The 21,199-nt window shown below is 32.6% G+C and overlaps 1 protein-coding gene across 1 annotated transcript; it reads left to right on the top strand.

Moving 5' to 3' along the window:
- The first annotated feature begins 379 nt into the window (after positions 1-379).
- On the top strand, positions 380-6,383 carry LOC148302292 (3 beta-hydroxysteroid dehydrogenase/Delta 5-->4-isomerase type 2-like). Its single transcript, XM_088271841.1, has 5 exons — positions 380-560; positions 1,847-1,954; positions 2,430-2,594; positions 3,560-3,799; positions 4,143-6,383. The coding sequence occupies exons 1-5, from the start codon at positions 527-529 to the stop codon at positions 4,742-4,744; spliced, it is 1,149 nt and encodes a 382-aa protein (XP_088127967.1). The 5' UTR covers positions 380-526; the 3' UTR covers positions 4,745-6,383.
- Positions 6,384-21,199: the final 14,816 nt, after the last annotated feature.

Raw genomic sequence — 21,199 nt, 5'->3', positions numbered from 1 at the left:
GCGTTTAATTTTATGTTGCGACTAGAAATATAGTGGACATTATTGAAATAAATTCAAATAGAGCATAAGTGTTTTCTCATCCGTAAGAACTTAACTGTAAAATCCATATTGATTAAGTGCATGTTATCGTCATTAATGAGAGAAAACATTTGTTAATAACCTCAGGGACTAATAACAATATAATATTACTATTATGTTCTCGATATTTGGTAAGAAAGGCAAGGCGTTGTGAATTATATTCCAAGAAATGTGCAATGTAATTAACGGGTTTAAAATATTATTACGAAAAAAGTGAAAGTACCCGAGAAAAGTACTTACATTATATGGGATATAATAAAGGTTTAAGTTTTGGTAATGCGGATGTAAATATTATTTCAACAGTGTTGGTTTATCTGCCGGTCGGGATAGTACTTAATAAGCCGGTGTATCTTTATTAAAAAGATATTTTTAAGTCCATCCTCTTTTTATTTAAAATATTGTTTAGCATTCTATAAAATATTATTCATCAATAAGATTTTTAGAAAACATGAGCATCAACGATGATGTAATTTTGATAACAGGTAAAATAATTCTAAATTAATGTTATATTTAAATTGTGTTAAGTGAACATTACTGCTATGATAGGTATATTTTGTTTTTATATCTCAGTGTGAAAAAAAACATGTGTGTTTATGAATAAATACGAAACGTATCGTTAAGATCTATTTTTTTTACTTATATTAATTTAAGAATACGGTTGCGCCATGAGCTATCTTTATCGTGGATATCAATTAAAATACAAGATTGAATAAAATTAAAATCATAAAAATAATATAAGGTTAATTGCTTCCACGCCACTTCTAAAATATTGTATGGTTCTAAAACATGTTTATTTTAGTTCTTCAACATGTAGTTAAAGTAAATATTATTTATACAATTATCGAATCAAAACATCAAGCTTGTTTTATATATATATATATATATATATATATATATATATATATATATATATATATATATATATATATATATATATACATATATATATATATATATATATATATATATATATATATACATATATATATATATATATATATATATATATATATATATATATATATATATATATATATATATATATATATATATATATATATATATATATATATATATATATATATATATATATATATATATATATATATATATATATAAATATATATATATATATATATATATATATATATATATATATATATTTATATATATATATATATATATATATATATATATATATATATACATATATATATATATATATATATATATATATATATATATATATATATATATATATTTATATATATATATATATATAAATAAATATATATAAATATATATATATATATATATATATATATATATATATATATATATATATATATATATATATATATATATATATATATATATATATATATATATATATATATATATATATATATATATATATACACACACATACATACATACAAACATACAAAATTTTATTTGATTTCTTTGATTTGGGTTAGGTATTTTTTTTTCAATTATCAAGTGAGTAATGTAAAACAATGTAATTATCATTTAAAACAATAGTAACATTTAATTTATTTTATAATTTATTTGCAAATATGCGTTTTATCTTACCACACGCACACTGGCAAAAATTTCATTAAATATTTCATAAAGGTCTCGCAATATTTACTAATCGGTTTTTCAAGCTTTTGAGAATGTAGTCACTCTGTATTGCACTATTATTTCGTGTACTTGTACAGTTAGAATACGTGCGGAGTTTTACTTCGTATTTTAAAACATAACACAGGAGGAGCTGGTTTCCTGGGACAACACATAGTTCGAGAGATTCAACTCAGGCAGTCAGGTGTTACAGAGATACGAATTCTGGATTTAATACCTTATCGTAACTTCTTGGGTAAGCAAACTGGATGAATAATAATATGTTTATGAAGTACAAACACAACGAACATTATTTGTCCGTCTCCGAAGTGTAGTGGTTAAATCCTTGGCTACCGAGCGGAGGTCCCGGATTCGTTACCCCAGATGTTAAAATCAATATGAGTGAATTTTATATGACTAGTCTGCCTACGTGGTGTAATGGTTAGCGTGTTTAGCTAGCGTGCTGGAGGTTCCGGGTTCAATTCCCAGGAGGGGGGGTGAAAATAAATATTTGTGATTTTACATTCTAATTTACACCTTGGACTGGCCCCTGAAGCACAGGAATGATCACCTTGCCTTCGTGTAAGTAGCGATCAAGATAACACTGTGCCAATATGATTCAGTGGCTTATGCACCATTGGGTGTGGATAAGGGTTAGAATAAGAATGTTTATTGAATATCATACATAGTTAAAGTTGCGATAAATGTGATTATAACTTTTAATTTTCCAGATCATAAAGAAGTGATACCGGTTGTTTCCATAGTGGGAGATATTTCGGAACGCCATTCCATAAAGGAAGCTTTTCATGGAGTCACGTGGGTTATTCATTGTGCAGCACATGTTTCATACCAATATCCTCCCAATAAATCCGATCTGCATAAAAATAATGTCGAAGGTGAATTACAGTTATTAAATAATAATTATCTAAAAAAAAAAACATATTATATCATAAAATTATGCTCTTTTTTATAAAAGACTTATTACAATATCCTTAACATGCGATTCTGTAATTTGTATGAATTTAATAAACATGTGTTAAATCTACTGTTCTTTATATATCAATACTTATATGTATTAAGAGGAAAAAACAAAACTGATTTATAATGATACTGAAACGATCTGAAATTCTTAGTCGTCAATCACATAAATCAATAAATAATTTTATTTTATGTTTTTTTCTAAAAATAAAGATAGATTCATGAAATAAAATTTCAATTTAAAATTATTATTATCACTAAAAACGATGGGAATAAAATATTTTTTGTTTATAACATTTTGAGTGAGTCCAAATACTTATTCACAAATCTAGATTATCTCCAATTATACATAGAACTTTCAAGAATTTGAGTAGTGTGGTTGTCAATAATGGGTATAATTGATGAATGTTACACGTGTGTAAAGTGATCGCTTAAACCAGCCTATGGGCGTTTGTCCACTACACGGGATTTCACCGTCCGGCAGTCCGGTTTTGAAAAATGAAAACGATTACGACAGTTTAGCGTGATCGAATTTACGAGCAACGTGTTCACGCACCGATCAAGAGCTCCGATGCGAAGAAAGATGGACAAAAGTACAAGCCAATCCAAGCCAATCGTCATTTTAAAACGCTAACTGACGTGCCGGACGGTAAAATTACACGGACTTCCGGGTAGTGGACAAGCGCCCTTAGACGGTCGTCAGCCCCGTAAATGCCCAGATTTCCATATTCTTCTTCATCTTTGATGAGATGTTAAAAAATAATGTGTTTTTTTTTTTTTTTCATATTTGATATTTTGCTTGTGCAGTATTTACCTACGTATGTATCAAAATGAACAAAGATAATATGTACGTTAATAGTATTTTAACGATGTTTCATTTCAGGAACACAGAATGTTATATCCCTGTGTCGGGAACTCGACATAACTAGGTTGATATTCACGAGTTCAGCGGAGGTATGTATTGTGCCTTACCTGGGGTCGACTTGTATAACGATTATTGTCAACCAGACAGAGAAAAGGGCGCTGCCTCCTACAAATCAGGGTAGCTTCACCCTTCCCGGATATGCAGCATCGAAACTTCAATCCGAACTAATGGTTTTAGAAGCAAACGGCTCTCTAACAAGTAAGGGAAACTGTCTTTTTATAACGATATACGATGATAATATGATTCTATAGCAGTTTATCGAGAATTCTTTATATTCTTTTTTGTGATTAATAAATAAATGTGTGTATAATGCATATTGGAGTTTGAAACTATATATATGATTGTTTAAAATGTATTCCAATTATTTAATGATTGCTAATTCAGAAAATAAAGTATCAAATTTTAAAGCTGATTGTAATTGTTTTAGGAAATATTATTTAGATATAATATAAATACAACACACTATGTTTAAACGTATAAATTATAAACTGGCATACCTAAGTAACGTGACTTTTTTGTTGCTGTATTATATTTTTTTTAGGAAGCGGCCTGAAACTAAAAACGGTAGCTCTTCGACCCCCACTTACTTATGGCGAAGGGGATCCAAATTTCATCACGTCTATAATAAGTATATCGCGTAGAATGGGCGGCAAGATACCCCGAATAGCCGGCGCGGGTGGGAAGCAACAAATCGTCTATGCAGGAAATGTCGCGTGGGGACACATTTGCGCCATGAACGCACTAGCCAAGGAAAACGAGACTATCTCCGGAATGCCCGTCTTCATCACGGATGATACAGCCGTAGCGGACACCTCTCGGCTGGTGGAGAGGCTCACCAAGGGACCTCGTAGCGACGAGCCTCTGTGCAAGCAAACTTGGTGGTCCATCCCGCTACTTCTCTCCATGTTGATCGCGTTCTTTGTCCAAACGCTCTCTAGAGGCTTGGGCATCAAGCTCCCCATCAGTCCGCGGACCTTGGTCTCCTACCTCGGCTCCTTCATACTGCTTAGCAGGCTCAGAGCGTCCATTCACATGGGCTACACGCCCATCTATAGTGAACAAGAAGCCGTCAGGTCATCCGCTAAATTCTACATCAACTATTACAAAACAATGGATAGTGAGTGTGATTGCGAGGTAAAATAAGCCAATTTGTTTCCTGCTTTTAAAATTAAAATCAAAAGTACATTGTTTCGGGTTTAGGATATATTATTACGTAATAACGCATATAGGTGAAATAAGAGTACATTAAAGATTTAATCTAATGTTGTTGTTGTATTACGACCCTCATCACAGCTAAAAGCTGCTAACACTCATATTTTTCCCGTCACACATCACCATAAAGAAAAAAAAATCGCGATAGTTTTGAATTTGTTAGAAATATTATTATTCGGTGGTACGAGAAATACTTTCTGTAAAATTATTCGTCATTTTACGCCCCATCCTTTAGATTATCACATTACATTTTGAACTCTAAATTATTCAAGAATGAACAATAGTTTTTTTGGAAGCCATCATAAATAATACATTTAGTTCATAAATAATGGATCAGTCCGAATACGAGAAACAAAACTCAAAGTTCCTTAATTCAGAGAAGTAAGTTTTACGAGCGAAGGAAAAAAGAAGAGGGTGGAAACGCTCACATCTGTATTTGTGGATAAGTTTATCAAAGATAAATTTTAGTTGAAATGAAACAATGGAAACTTGATGGTTGCCACTTTATTGAAGTTTTTATGAACACAGTAATGGCACTTTGTATTTACTGAAATGCAGCACTCAACCTATAATATGAACCTTTTTATAAATCACCGACCTCCAGTAAGTATCCATGAACTTATTTTAGACTGTTTCTATTGGTGTTAAATTATATGGGTAGTAGATTTTTAATAAATGCACATTAACCTTAAAATATTTATATATGTATCACTTACTAAATATTGATAGTTAAAGGCTAAAACTATTGATAATTATCCTAAATTCTTAAAATATACCTGTATTTATAAAACTTAAGTTTAGAAAAATCATTATTGATATAAAAACGTCGCACTTATTACCCTTAAAGTTGCCAGTTTTGGTTACATAAAAGTTAATTTGGTCCATAAATCCGGTTTTACCTTAATCGTAATAAACATACGCAAAAACGTGACTACATCTACAACCACAATATCTTGAAATTTGTGAATGTTGTGTAAGTAGAATCACGCACGTTTGCATCGTATATCAGTTTTTTTTACGTAATAGTATAAATTACTTCCGTCCCTCCATCCATTGTTTATCATCTCACCTTCTCGTAGGTCGTGAGGTAATGTTATGTGCGATGTTATGTCATAGTTATTAAGAGAGATGTCGGGTACATACTTCATATTTGTTGCGTTTCCCTCTAGATCACTCTACTGTGAAGAACGTGAAAATAAAAATAAAATATGCACAAACATAATTCACGTATGAAGACGGAGAAATATAATAAATGAACAATTCAACTTTGGGTAACTGGAAGATCTCCTTGTACCATTCATAGAAGAGAATTTTTTGTGTAGTCTATGAAATGTGTTTCTGTGAATTTTGTGAATATCATTTTTGGCAGTTGCTAAATAAAAATGTTATTAAATCTACATTTTATATATCTGATGATAATTGAAATACCAAAAAGTATCATGCACCATGAACCTTTGACACTTGAAATAAAATGAAAAGAAAATAATTACATAATATTGTTATATCAATGCCAATTACGGAAATCTCTATTATCCAATTCTGATCAACATTATGATAAATATAACCAAAATTCCAAAATGTTTATTTATTTATAATTAGTTATCTTATATATTAGATTTTCAAATAAGGGGATTTATAAACCATTTTAAGAAATGTCTAAATATTAAACACAAAAATGATATTTATGCATTCTCGACTTTGGCCACAACCTAACAAAATGAAAACCATGCTCAAATAAATGTACAAAAGACGCATTTATTTTTTTAATAAAAAATCGTAAACAGTTAGTTGAACGATTTGTATTATAGAGTAGGTACAAGAAGGATTACTTTATTAACTCGATCATTGGTATTATGTAAGGTACCGCCCTAAGATTGAAGGTTTTGGATAGCTTCAGGAAATTGCCTTTACTTGTTGATCGTTACGGAGTTTCCATTATAATGATATATATTTGGGCCGGACAAGAAGTTATAAATGGTTATGTATTCTGAACAGGTAGTACTCAGCTGTTAAGCTGTTCGAGAAAATGTTATTTCGAGATTTTGCTATCATTTCAAGGACTACGTCTGAACTTTGTGAGTATCCAATATAATTATTACGCTGGCGATTTTTTATTTGTATTTTTATTTATATTTGTGATTTGAATGTTATTATTTTCATTGATTGACTTGAATATGATGTTTGTGTTTAAAAATCTGTATGAAAAAATATTTCTAAGTTGTGAACAAAAATGTGACCTCAGTTAGGAGAAGTTGAATATTGTATTATATGTACATTTCTGAAAACTATTTATTATAAGGTTCTGGCTCTCTGTTATCTCTAATTATTTTTGTGATAGGTTTAAAAAAAAAATAAAGCGTACATCAGTAAAGAAATGTTTCGATAACTTTTGTTATTACCATAAATCTTAGGAAGGAAAGTTCATTTTTAAAGCACCACTATTTTCAAACATTTAACTTGGTTCTTTCAATTAGCGTTTCTTAAATGTTCAGTAATTAGAGGAAATTATAAGAGGGGCAGACGATGTATACCGTCATTATGTTGCACAGTGCACACAGAACAAGTACGTAGGTACTGTAAGCTGTGCATTTAATGTAAAGTTTCTACTGCAACATTTCTGTGACAGGGTACAGAACCAACAGCAGAAGGAAATAATTAAAACGAATTACTGCAAAAACTCCAACTGCACAATTATCAACAATATGAAATACAGGCTCAAATGGGACTTTATCAGAGATAGGTTTGTGTTGAATACATGCATTTTTTATTGGAAAGTTTTGAGAAAAATATAAAATCTTAATACCTAAACAATGAATGAAGGATTTGAATATTTTGAGAAAAATACAAAATCTTAATACCTAAAGAATGAATGAAGGATTTGAATAAATTAATGAAATGAAATAAAAATAAATATCGCCGGTATTCTATTGTAGGTACATTATATCAACATTCGGATTGATAGATATTCAAAAATAATAATGTTACGTTTCTGTTCTTAAAAAAGGACATATCGCTCATTCCTTTCAAGAACGTCATAAATCAAAAAACGTAAATTTTCAGTTGTGCGTGTTTTCGGAATGCCCAGAAAATGTACTATATCCCAGCAAAAGAGACATATTTTAAACATAATATTTACCCGCTACAGGGCAGAAAGTGTTGTTTTTGCATTTTGAAGAAAATATATTGTTCAATTATTTTTTTAAATATACTAAATATTTTTCAAATGGAGAAGAAATATTCAGGTTTTACCTAAAAATATCTGTTGCACAGTGACAAGTTCAATAATTGGCTTGATATTTATTTTTAAAACATTGTATGAACTTAAAAAACGTTCTCCTGAAAAATCAAGTTTTTTTTTATTTATGACGTTCTTGAAAGGAGTGAGCGATATGCGTATTATATAATTTCTACGTATTTCTAAAATATACAATACGAAATGAAAATAATTGATCAAGATTGTCGTGTGGGTGCGAACACAAACATTTTGTGGGTAAAAAGGACTGTACTTAATTTTCTAAAAGTGTATGTTTTGAAAATTTTCAGAATGGAAATAACAAGTTTTGAATACTTTTTCATACATAAATCGTGGAAACAACGGGGGTGTCTGCATAAATTCTGGACTATTGTTATCATTATACGGGTCCTTGGTCATTTTCTCTCCGTCCAAACAAAAACACTACCCTTTTTGACATTTATTACCGGGAGGATAGATGTAAAGTCGAAGGATAAAAAGTGATAATAGGATGTTCTAAATAAGTTTAATTTACAATGTATTTTCCATTGCGTATTCGGCAAATTAATGTTACCGTTTTGGACTGATTCAGATAACGCGAAAATAGGTATAATTTCTTATATACCTTGTAATATTCGATACAAAAGCGGTGTTGTTTATGAAACCCAAATGGTGTAAAACATCTGCTCTAATAATTATCGCACTGTTTTTTTTTTTTTAATTGAACACAATTGTTTTAAACGTTATATAATTTCTAACATACCTACGATAGACTCAAGTACGCAAACAGTAACAAAGTTACCTTGAGTTCTGTAAATACATATTTCATTTTTTTCTGTTTTCTACCTCACTTTCCTTTGGCACATAGCAATTTGACATACCCAATTGTGCCAAGTTTTCTTCGGTCTTCCTCCGCTTCTTTTTTCAGCTACGTTTGCCTCATAAATTTGTTTAACCGTTCATCCTCACTCATACGTTCCACATGTCAAAACCATCACAACACACCTCTCTTAATTTTATCGAAAATGTTTATCTCAGCCTTGCATTCTTTACTTATTTCAATGTAGGTATTTCCCGATGCAACATTTAGGATTCGGCCGTCTTCGGTCAGTGTTAGTGGTAGCGGTACCACCTACCCTAATAGGCCGGTCTTACTTTGGCCGCCTCCCAAAATACCCCTAATTGTGGTTAGTGATGTATGTAACAATCGCAGCGCAACTGTTTATTAACCCTCGCATAACGAGGCGGCGCAGTGCATGTGCATTTCCTGCTCGGATCGGACTTTTGTGCATTTTTGTTTTTATTTTTTTGAATTCTTTTTAAATGATAGTATTATTGGCGCTTCCCGCTACCCGGAAGCGACCACTCTTCACTGCATTAATGCGTCTGTAAAGGCGTACAACTACACTTTGGGAATCCGCGGTATAAATAGAATAATTTGCCCACATCTTTATGTATAAATAAAAACATAAATGCTCGTTTCTTCAATATCTTCAGACGGTTGAAGTTAGATATATGTCCCAAGTGCATAAAACGCCTTTTGTCCGCCTCCGTGGTGTAATTAATGGTCAGCTCGCTCGGCTGCCGTGCTGGAGGTCCCGGGTTCAATTCCCAGGGGGGGTTCAAATAAATAGTGATTTTTTCATTGTTATATTTATTCAATATTAACCTTGGACTGATACCTGAAGCGCAAGGCTGATAACTCTTCTTTCATGTGTTTATAACGATAAAAAAAACAATGCAATGCCCTATGCACCACCGGGTGCGGATGAGGGTTGGAACATTAAACACACGCATTCACATAGGCGCGTATTTTATATACTTACGACGGGTGAAAATATGTTTTTACAACAGCTTTCTACAATGATTGCACTATTTGTTGAACATAACAGCATTACGCATTATACTAATCATTGCCCATGGCTGAGATCGTGCTTCTTGATGGCTGACAAAATATTGTATATTGCTCATAAGCATCGTGAAATTAAACACATTAGAAATGTGATATTTCTCATTTCTTTCTTTTCCATTTAACTAGAATAAGCTAAAGGAAATCGCTCGAGAGATCAGGTTTAGGTAGGTATTTTATTTGGACATAGATGAAAGCAGCTTTTTCAGGCCGTCAAATTACAATAGTCTTCACGTTTTTCTTTACATCTCATATCCTATTGCCAGATAGCCGTACAGTTTAAAACAATGACTCCAAGCTTAAGGACCCATTTAAACTGTCATCTTAATCGAAAAGTATGTTCAATCAACCGCAATGTAAAAATACGGTGAATTCAGCTTCTGAGTCATAGAATCTTTCGGCTTGCTCCCGAGATAAATATCTCCATTCGGTTGCCTCGAAGACGTTACAATTTGTCATGTCAAAAGTTTCGCGGCATTTTTTGAAGTTTTCGAACGGAAACCGGGTGAGATCGAGCTTCCTCCATAACAGCTAGTAAAACTTTAACTGCGGTGCTTGCAAAAAAATAGCGTTCGATTGTAAACGTCGTAGGAGAATTGAACATCGAGTTATAATTGGAAACATTTGTTGGAAAAAGAACTGGTACATGGGAATATATTATTTCTAACTAACTTACTAACCATAGAACGCCATACCACCCTGTCTTTGCAAACATTCTTCGCCTCTTCCACATTCATGATTCTCCTCATACATGCCCGACGATTATTTCGACTCCTAACACGTCCGCTTTCAAATATTTAACATACCTGATTGTGTCTAGTTTTCCTCGGTATTCCTCTGCTTATTTTTCCAACTACATTTGGCTCATAAATTTGTTTAACCGTTCTTTCCTCAGTCATACGTTCCGCATGTCTAAATCGTCTCAACACACTTTTCTTAATTTTGGGAGGAAACCACGCAAGCTCGAATAAACTTTTGATGTAATGTATTTAGAGAGTGCGTGGAATTTGTTCAACCAGGATGTTATGTTATGACATTATTGTACCTGGTTCCTGGTAGAGTCCCACGTGTATCCGCACGGAGTATGGTCGTGTGACATGTCCCTTCGCAGTTAGCTACAGAAGTACACAACTCGGTGCACTGTACAACTGTACACGGAAAGTAAAGAGAACACGTAGAGATTGTTCCCCTCCTCAGTTCTTGTGTATCGCCATTTTTGTAATACGGTTTTCTAGAGACATTGCAGTAGTTTTGAAGATGAAAAATAAAATTGCAGTTTGCGCAACAAGATTACATCGGGTAGACTGTGTTTTATGCATAACTTACGTGATTCTGCATTCATGATTTGAATGAATAAATCTGAAAAAAGTGTATGGATTCTTAAATTGTTCACCTCAATTTGCATAAAAATCTTTTAGGCCATTAGCTGCGTACGTTTGATATTGCCTTTATTGAATACACATTCTAATGTCGATGAAAGAATGATTAAATTTCACCTCCATTTTTTTAAAATTTCACATTGATCTGAAGAAAAAATATTAGTAACTGAAGATGAAAGTGGCATATTTTTATAATAATAATCCTTTACCGCACCCCAATGGTGCATAGGGCACTGCTTCATATAAACGCAGTGTTATCTCGATCGATTACACATGAAGGAAAAGTGATCAGCCCTCCACTTCAGGTACCAGTCCAGTGTAATATTGAATAAATATTAGAGTGAAAAAATCACTTATATTTATTAAACCCCCCTGGGAATCGAACCCGGGACCTCCAGAACGATAAGCGAGCATGCTGACCATTACACTACGGAGGCGGACAGATTTTTAAAAGCGGACAGAGAGGACGGCATATTTTTAAGTGGCTTGATATTTATTTTTAATACATTTTACTGTGTTTTTAAACTTACAAAACGATGTCCTGAAAAATCAAGTTTTTTTTATATATCGTAGTCGTACAGGAGAAAGTGACCAACTACCAAAACGTAAAATGCTCAGGAGGGCCATTCGAGTCACTTTTGCTTGGCAAGAAAATTAACATCAACGCAGTTAGTCATTTTTAACCAGTCAATGTATTATACTTTTTCAGGGGAATATTAAGCCAGTAAGATATCAAATAGTCAATGATCACGTTTTTGTAAAACAATGCACTTGGTCACTTTCTCCTGTATGACTACGATATGACGTTGTTGAAAGGTTTTAGCTAAAATAGCTTACAATTTTCACTCACAGATAGCGACCGGAATTTGTGTTGAAAAATGCGAAACATTTTTGTCACTAGGAATATATACAAATTGAAGTAATAAAATTGTCTCTCATTGGTAGAATGGTGAACATTAATTGAAGGTAAAGTGACCATTTACACCAGTCAATGAAAGGTCAACTCTGTAAATATTCAGATCTATATTCCCATCCCAATAACTTCTTCGTCCATATAAATTTATCGATACATATCATCCAATACTTATTTTAATAGTTGCTACGGATATTTTACGTAAGCAAATAGATTCTTTTACGGTTTGTATGTCGGGAATAGAGGTAAGACCCACAAAACCTGGAATTTCATATCGTATGATTTGCAATATATCATCTCCATAGTGCTCACCTTTGGAGGTTGTGGAAATATTTTGCTTTGAGGAATTTTCATTTTTACATTGCTCTCACAAAAGTCTGCGAGAGGAATGAATTTGAGGAAAGATTTTCTTTCGAAATAAGGAACCCGCAAGTTTGAACACGGCGCGGCGGAGTTTCCACGAATATTCGGTCTCCTGGGAATGGATATTGTTTTCCCCGTTAGTCTCCCGTTTTAGTATTAAGAATTGATGAAGTGAGGTTTGACAAGCGTACGTGTGTAGGTACTCTGGCGCGTCCCGGAGGTACACGACGGACTATGCCATGCGGACTGGAAGGCCTCAGTTAATGTGACATGTGACGAGCTTCACCGATAATTGTAATGGACAGGAGTCGAGACAAAGCAATACGGATCGGGCCGGAGACCCAAGATGTAGCTATATTACGTGCATTGCTTTTCTTTTTGAAAGTAGGCATACATGTGTTACATATTTTCCTTACATGTATTGAATATGAGAAATGACTTTTCAATTTGACTACAAAAAATTTAAAGGAAAATACAGAGAGAGTTGGCGAAAGAAGAAAGAATGAAGAAGGGAGTAATTATGTTTTACAATTGCTAAGATTAGAATACCTAACATACTACCTACATATATATTTTTAAATAAGAAAAGCAAATAACTTATTGATTTTAATTATTTATTCATTAAAATATATTTAAACATATTGATTTACCTATGGAATAAATAATACCTTTATTTATTCCATTATATTAGATCAATCCCGAAGTAAACTCAAAATATCATTCTGAAAAAGTCAAGTCCTACCTCTACAAAATGATAAATGTAATAGCTTACGACCGTCAAACGATAAACTGCAATATTACCTATATTTATTTTATTCAGGCTAGAAATTTCCTCCATTCCTTGCTGACCTTCTTATGGCATTTGGAGCGAGACTCCCGCCAAGGTGTACGTACAAAATGTATTATTGTTATGAAATTTGTTACAATAAAGTCCATAGGACGAGGTTGGGGTTACAGGGGTGGCGAGTGTGGGTTGGGGCAGGGGTGGAGCTGAGTCAGCCCTCTCGACTGCAGCACAATGGACGAGGCTCGCGATGAGCACGGGGAGAAATAGAAAATTGTTTTTTTCCTTCAATATTCAAATGAATATAGAAGGAAACATTATCATGCCCCAAGGGTGCATTATTATTTGTTCGGCTACTTTTGATATAGGCACACTTAATCAGGGCGAAGTACTATTTTATCGTACATCTTGTTACTTGCGATAAATGTATCGATTTATTGGCGGAAAATATTGAAATGCAATGTTCATAATAATTTAAAGTTGTCAGTATATCAAATATTTATGTGTAAGTATTCATACTTATGTAAAAACGCGTACTTTGGTAATAAATTTATACATGTATAAATATATATATATATATATATATATATATATATATATATATATATATATATAAATACAATTTTCAACACCTTTATTTGAATGGTTTACTTTAAAAAAACTGGTATCCCATTATTTTCAAATATGGGAAATTGAAAAGCTTATTGCGTTATTAAAAATCGATATTCAAGAGTATTTTTTAACATTTAATTGACTACAAATAATTTTGGAGTGTTTATATGCTTAATGTGGTGCGAAGCATATCGTTCCAAAATAAGGAGTTAATTTTAGTATCGAACCTTGGACAAAAGGATTCAAAGTCCGTGACATTGCCATAGAAAAAAAATTAAGTAAGAAGTTTTGAAAAAGGAATGCGTTTGTTATGATTTTTGAAATGGAATCTTGACATGAATGAAAAAAAAACGTAGGTACTTATTTAGATAGGAAAATGTAGCAATATAAAAAATATGGAATGAAATCGTATTATATGATCGAATAAATGAGTCGACGTATAAAAATAAAGATTTAATAAAGTAGATAACTTGAAAGAAATTGAAATATTGTTATGAAGCCAAATCTGAAATGACTTTTATTCAGAAATGGAATCGCATTTCCCGCGCGATCTGACAGTTCCCCGAGTAGGTCGCGACTCGAACAAAAGATGCCTCCACTTGTTCCATTCAGCGCGCTGATGAGATAGAGCCACTCGAGCTTTTTTATTCTTCACCGCAGATACTAGCGGTAGGCAGGAACACTTTTTTGTATAAAAGGAAACATGCTCCCGCTTCCTCCCCCTCCTCCTCCCTTCCCCTCTCGGAGAGCCCTCGCCGACCTTATTCTTGGACGGTATTTGGAGGCAGTAAGAATTTTCATATTATTATCAATTCGGTGGAATTTAAAGTTCACCCGTACGGGGCTACAGTAAAAGCTTAATGGGCTCATTGGAATATTATTAATGACCCGGGTAAGGTGTAAATTGGCCCTTGCGTAAAATTAGCGAGACGTAAATTAGGAAAAAAGTGTTTTACGGATGATAATTTTTCTGCGGAACGATTACCCATGTAAAGTGTAAAGGTATAATATTTTTAATTTATGGAGAAGTTCGCTCTAAGGAACTTCGTTCAGGCCCATTATTTTATGAAGTCCGCAGTTTATGGACGTCTTACTAACAAAAAAATATTACGTTTTAAAAATTCTGATTAATTATGAACTCGAGATAATGGATTATAATTAAATGCGTTGAACTTTGCAAAGTTCAACGTAGTGTAAATTATGTATATATTTTTTAAGTTTGTAAAATGATTTTGGGAATTACAAATTAGTGATTAAAAATGGAAAATAGCTTTTTTCTCTTTATGGTAATATCATTAACAAAATATATACGTTAGTGAGGTCCCGGGTTCGATTCCCAGGGGGGGGCGTCAAATAAATATAAGTGATTTTTTCATTATAATATTTATTCAATATTACCCTGGACTGGTACCTGAAACGGAGGGCTGATCACCTTTCCTTCGCGTTAACGATCAAGATAACACTGTGTTTATATAATGCAGTGCCCTATGCACCATTGGGGTGCGGATAAGGGTTAGATGATACGTTAGTGATGCGCATTTTCAATTTATGTGCATAAGTTTGTAAAAATACGGACATATAACCATGTACCCTGAGTACCTTACTCATTCCTACTTTCCCCCTTTGCTCTTCTTTAATTATGGCGTATAAAATTCTCCCTTAATTTCTTTTCCCATAAATCAGAAACGTCCTTCACCCGAACTTCTTCACTTACGTCATACGTATGCTATCGAATACATTCCACTTCTACTTTTGAAAATATGGAACGTAAGGCTTGTCTTCATTTAACAATTAACGATCAATCTAACACTACATCGATTTGATACGGTGTTTTACAGGATTTGGTGTGCATAAGGGACATGAATAATCTTCAGTTGGACTTTTCATCAAAAATTATTTTCCAAAAACGTGTTTTTTTTAAGTGAGGCTTTTACTGAAAAATTACACTTAAAGAATATTTAGATTGCAAAATACTTTCTCATTTATAAAACAATTGAATATGTTTTATCCACTTTACACGTACACTTTACACAACTTTCTCTTCATATCAGTTCCACCAAGTCGACTCCCTTGTTGCATTGTTTCTCTCGTGACGTTTTTTGGTGTATAATTTATGGATGTATACTAAGAAATGTGCCGCGAGTAATTTCCCAAGAATAAACCCGGCAGAGGAGAGAACAATAGGCGGATTTCTACCCTGAGACAATAATTAATGATATCGCGTGTTGTATTATTATAAACGGTGTATTTCGGACTCTTGCCACCTGTCCGGCACATTTGGTGTACTGCTGTGACGTCGAGAAGCCATCTTGGAATAATCCTCTCAAACGTCAACTCGCCATTCGGGTGATTCCTGCCACGTACGTATAATAATTTAATACATCTTCAACAAATTGCACATCCGTGGATTATTTCATTATTCAATAATAACATATTTTTTTTAAGATTTCATTAAAATTATTTAGGTCTTCAGTTTCTAACGTTGACTATGGATCAGATGATTGTATCAAAGCGGTGCAAATGAATAATGCCGCTTAAATTATATATTATGAGTTCCAATTTCAACACAATGAGATTTTTCTAATTTTTATTATGTTTACACATTTTTTTGTATTGAGTGAAGTCTTGAAAATATTTTTTATAGATGTTACAGATAATATTTATATTAAAACAAACATGGAATTTTATACATGTAGCCAGGAAAAGAACATAAAATTGCGTAAGAAACTGTCGAAATGTAATTTATGTGTGAGTGATGCATCCTAAGGTTTTCTGTAGTATTTAACCGGAATATGTCTTCTCATGACTAGATAAACATCTCATTCCATGACTAAATTTGCGGAAATGAAATTTGGGTAGGTATGTCCATATACGTATGTAAATGCGTGTGTGAGAAATGCCTTCCCAAATCTGAGATTCAGGGTAGCTGCGGAATCGGGGAGAGCAGCATTTTATTCTGAGAAGATGTAACAACTTTGAAATGGGATTTAGATAAATGTTTAGATAAAGCACAAAGCATGTGAGCAATTAACCAGTGGGGAACTGTGGGGACATCCTAACCAATATTAATGGTTCGCTATACCCAAGTAATACGAGAACTTCGTGGAGAGCTTTTTATTTTCCCATCGAAGTACCGAACGAAGGAGCACAATGTAATGTGAAAGCAAATAATGATTCAATGAAAAATAAAACTCTCCCCATTAACAAATACGACCCCAATACAGTAGTTCCTCGTGCATTGCGGAAAACTCCGTTTATGTATTTCAATGGAGAGTTTAATCCGAGCTGAATTAAACACTATATTAGATATCAGAATTGCACTCAGGCAATCTGTCATTCACAGGCTAAGTAAAAGATGCAGTTTTATTTTATGATGAAAAACCTTATATTTTAAAAAATTGAAGATAAGTTTCTATGATTAGGATAAATATAAATAAATAAAATAATAACCATATCCGCTCCCTAGGTGGAGCATATGGAGTCCACAAACTGTCTCCAGACTTTTCTGTCGGCTGCCAGCTCCCTTGCATCCTCCCAAGTCAGATCCGCGTCCCGAAGTTCTGACGAGAACTGCCGACGAATTGTCAGCAGGATAAATATAGTTATGACATTTTATCTAAGTATAAGTTAAAATATAATATAACGGTATTGTGTATGCATGGAATTAACTAAATTATTAGTTAAATACGTTATTCATACTATTAGCAAAGATGCTCTTTCTCCTTCATCGTTTACTCTTGCAATAGTGGGCATGCTTACATGTTAGTTAGCCTCGTATCACGTTAGACTATTTCACGCCACATGTCACACTGCTAAGTCTATCTGGCGTATTCATTCAGAAAGGAATCTGTTTTTTTTTTGACCAGCGCATGGGCAAGCGACTACGCGACCTGGCGCTTGCAAGTCTGTCCATGGCAATTGGATCCTGGTCGTTTCATGGATAGGATGTTATGATGCTAAACAACAATGAATATACCATAAGGTACGCAAATTATTAACGTTACTTTGTACTTGTATTACGTAGGCTTTCATTGAAAATGTTTGTAGCCATATAAATTGCCAATTAGTATTGCGCCTACCTACTAATTAATTAAAAAATATTTTTGCCATTAACCTAAATGAAATTTATTAGGTGTTTTATTTTTTAATATCCCTTTCCTACGCAGTAAAATGAATGATCGTTACTTGAGGAAAGTTATTTGCGCTAGTAAAGTCTGGAATGAACAGACATAAAAGGAACCATCCTGCTTGTGGAAAGTGATAAACAAATAATCGGTTCAGCGTAACTATTCGATAAGCTATAACCTATTTTATAGTAAACAAACCCATTGTTTGAACCCTTTACAAGAAGGATTTGTGGTTTGACATAATTAAAAGATCAATGGGGCGTGAATTTTCCCAAAGGTTATCTGAGATCCACCGCCATTGTTTCCGTTAGCTGTCACTATCTCATTTATGACTATTTGTTTTCAGTTCGATTAACAAAATGGTTGAACAGAGATAATACCTATCCCTATTTGCGAAAATAACAATGACAAATATCTACATTATATCAAATAATTTTTTTACTACCAAATAATTTAAATTTTATAAAAGATGTTCTAAATCGTTAATAATAATTATTTACAACACGTATGAGAAAAGTGATCGTCCATAAATAATAGTTTTGTAGAAAGTACAAAATAAGATATTTGATAAAGTCGAGAATGCTGCTCATTTTTTTTACCATTTTCATTTAAGATGTTAGTTTTATGGATAATAAAAAAAAAAGTAAATAAAAGTATTGTTATATACCTACATAACGGGGTCCTACTATTTTTATAAAAAAATATACATAAATAATAATTCATTTAAACTATTTATAATACAAAACACTTTAAATAGTTAAAATAAAATTGTGTAAAATACTCGCACAATAATTTCAATCGATTGGCATAGCAATTGAAAGGATACATATTAGGTTTTGGTCCGAGGGTCGATAGTTCGATCTCGGACTACTGTACAGTAGTCAACTGCAGTAGTAAATCAACCATATTTTATTGCCAAAGACCAAAAACTTTATGATTATTTTAATATAGATAGTGATAATATTTTACTTTTAATAAGATATCTAATTTACGACAACTCGAAACACAATATCATACAAAATAATCTAACAATTACTCATATTTATTTATAAAAAAAAAAAACAGATTTTTTACCCTTATTTTTTAACCTAGATATTTTGAGGGTAAGGGGTCGGTACGATCCATCACATTTACTTCATATTTCAATAGGATTTTAAAAAATACTCAAGAAACACGGAATAGCAACGTGATGTAATAATTGTACATAATATATAGGTAAGTAGGGAATTCCAACGAGTAAAGTGTGTTTTGAAACATGACTGAAATAAATATGAGAATGAACCAGGGAAAATCCAATATAAAAGGCTGGAGTGCGATAATGCGTGACACCAAAAGCCATAGCTGTAAATTATTTTCCTTCTGTATTATCGGGTAAATCAAAATAAATTCAAGTGGTCCCAGAGCCGGGCTGGACCGAGAGAAGTGAAGCGTGCGCGGCAGATAGCATATAAATCGAAAATCCGAAGGGGACAAAGAAATGGCGATGTTTTGATCTACTAAAAGGGAAGAGTCCGATAAGAGAGGCCAGGAACGAGGGGCGAGGCGGGGGGGGGGGCGAGAGGACTCTATTGACTGAAAACCTCAACATTCTTTGATACTGATAAGTGATTGCTTAAAGTAATGGAGGGGCCGCTTTATCTGACTGCATTTGAATACTTGATCCTGGCTAAAGGGACTCTCCTGGAAAGGATTGATTGATTTAAAGTACAATACCGGTGTTTACAGTGATTGAATTGCTTTACGTACCCGTTTTCCTTCAAATTTTATTGTTAAAATAATAGTTTTGAAAATCGTAGGTTTTTCATGAAGATCAAAGGAAATAATATTAAATTAATGTTTTTTTGAGATTTCTTAGTAGTATTTCTGAAATGTGGTGATGTTTACTTTTTTTTATTATTAATATTGCTCAAATAACTTAAATACTTTTATGCGAGCACATTCAATTATTTATTTGAGGATATTAGGTACATACGCCGAAAGTTTAAAAAAATGCTGAAAAACCGAGTATAATTATTAAAAATAAATATTAAAAATATATTTTGTTACAGGAAAAGTTTAAAACGAGTAATAAAACCCCATATTTTAAGTGACTGTAAATTATTTGAAGGCAATGTTAATTCTGTAATCTAAATACTAAAGTGTTAATATTAATATTTGATATCATACACATATTTAGACTGTGTTTTTCTAAAATGAGTCTTAGAAGGTTTATTTTTTTTCTGTTAAATTATTAATGTTTTGTAATGAATTCAATTTTAGAGGATTTTATTTTTTAATAAAAAAATGTACTAGGTACTAAATATATGCAGAAGGTAAACGGTATGAAAAAGCGCCAATCGTTGAAATGTATTGAAAAAAGAATGCTCTCCTTTTACAAAAATTACGCTTTCTTGTCACAAAGCGCTGCTTAGTCACTCGAATATAAAACACGATTTGAGTATGTAGCCATTTATTTTTTTTTGCGTTTTTTTTTTCAATACCGAATTCCTCAATAACACTTGACTTAAACTAGACTTAGAACCCGTGTTAGGAATGAGGAGTTGAAGCATTCAACCACCGGAAGACTATTGAAGGCACTCCTTACCGCCGAACAGCGACTTCCATCGCACTTAAAAAAACATTTCCTGCCCGTTCAAAGGCAAGAATTAAACCTAACAATAGCGCAAGGGGCACACAAAAAGCATAAGGATATGAGTGGTATATGAACCTTATACTGTAACTGGAATTCTATGTTACATAATTGTCTATATTCTTAGGTGCCTCAAAAGTGCCATTGTGAAGAGGACAAAAGAAATGAAAACGTTTTAAGTAGTTACTCTAACGCATTATTTTATTTAAACAAAAACTGGTTCAATCGACATTTACGCATCAAAATTCGGCCGAAATATTATTAATAAGTAAAATACTTTAATTATTTTGTAAGAACACGATTTCAAGCAATAAATATTTACTTCATTAGTGTCGATTGTGGGACTTTGCAGACGAAAAAGTAAAAATTAATGAAAGTAAAGTGGTCAAATTATAAGCTAAAATAAAAAAAATGAAGAACATAATTTCAGGCGTTCCT

The sequence above is a fragment of the Brachycentrus maculatus genome, unplaced genomic scaffold (genome assembly GCF_059751285.1).
Source record: "Brachycentrus maculatus isolate JH-2025_06_01 unplaced genomic scaffold, ASM5975128v1 h1tg000465l, whole genome shotgun sequence".
NCBI classification, from domain to species: Eukaryota; Metazoa; Arthropoda; class Insecta; order Trichoptera; family Brachycentridae; genus Brachycentrus; species Brachycentrus maculatus.
This window is presented reverse-complemented; position numbering and strand designations above follow the sequence as displayed.

Coding starts and splice junctions, on each gene's coding strand:
- LOC148302292 (XM_088271841.1), top strand. CDS start 527: ATGAGCATCAACGATGATGTAATTTTGATAACAG. Junction 1,955..2,429: donor ACCTTATCGTAACTTCTTGG/GTAAGCAAACTG, acceptor TTAATTTTCCAG/ATCATAAAGAAGTGATACCG. Junction 2,595..3,559: donor GCATAAAAATAATGTCGAAG/GTGAATTACAGT, acceptor GTTTCATTTCAG/GAACACAGAATGTTATATCC.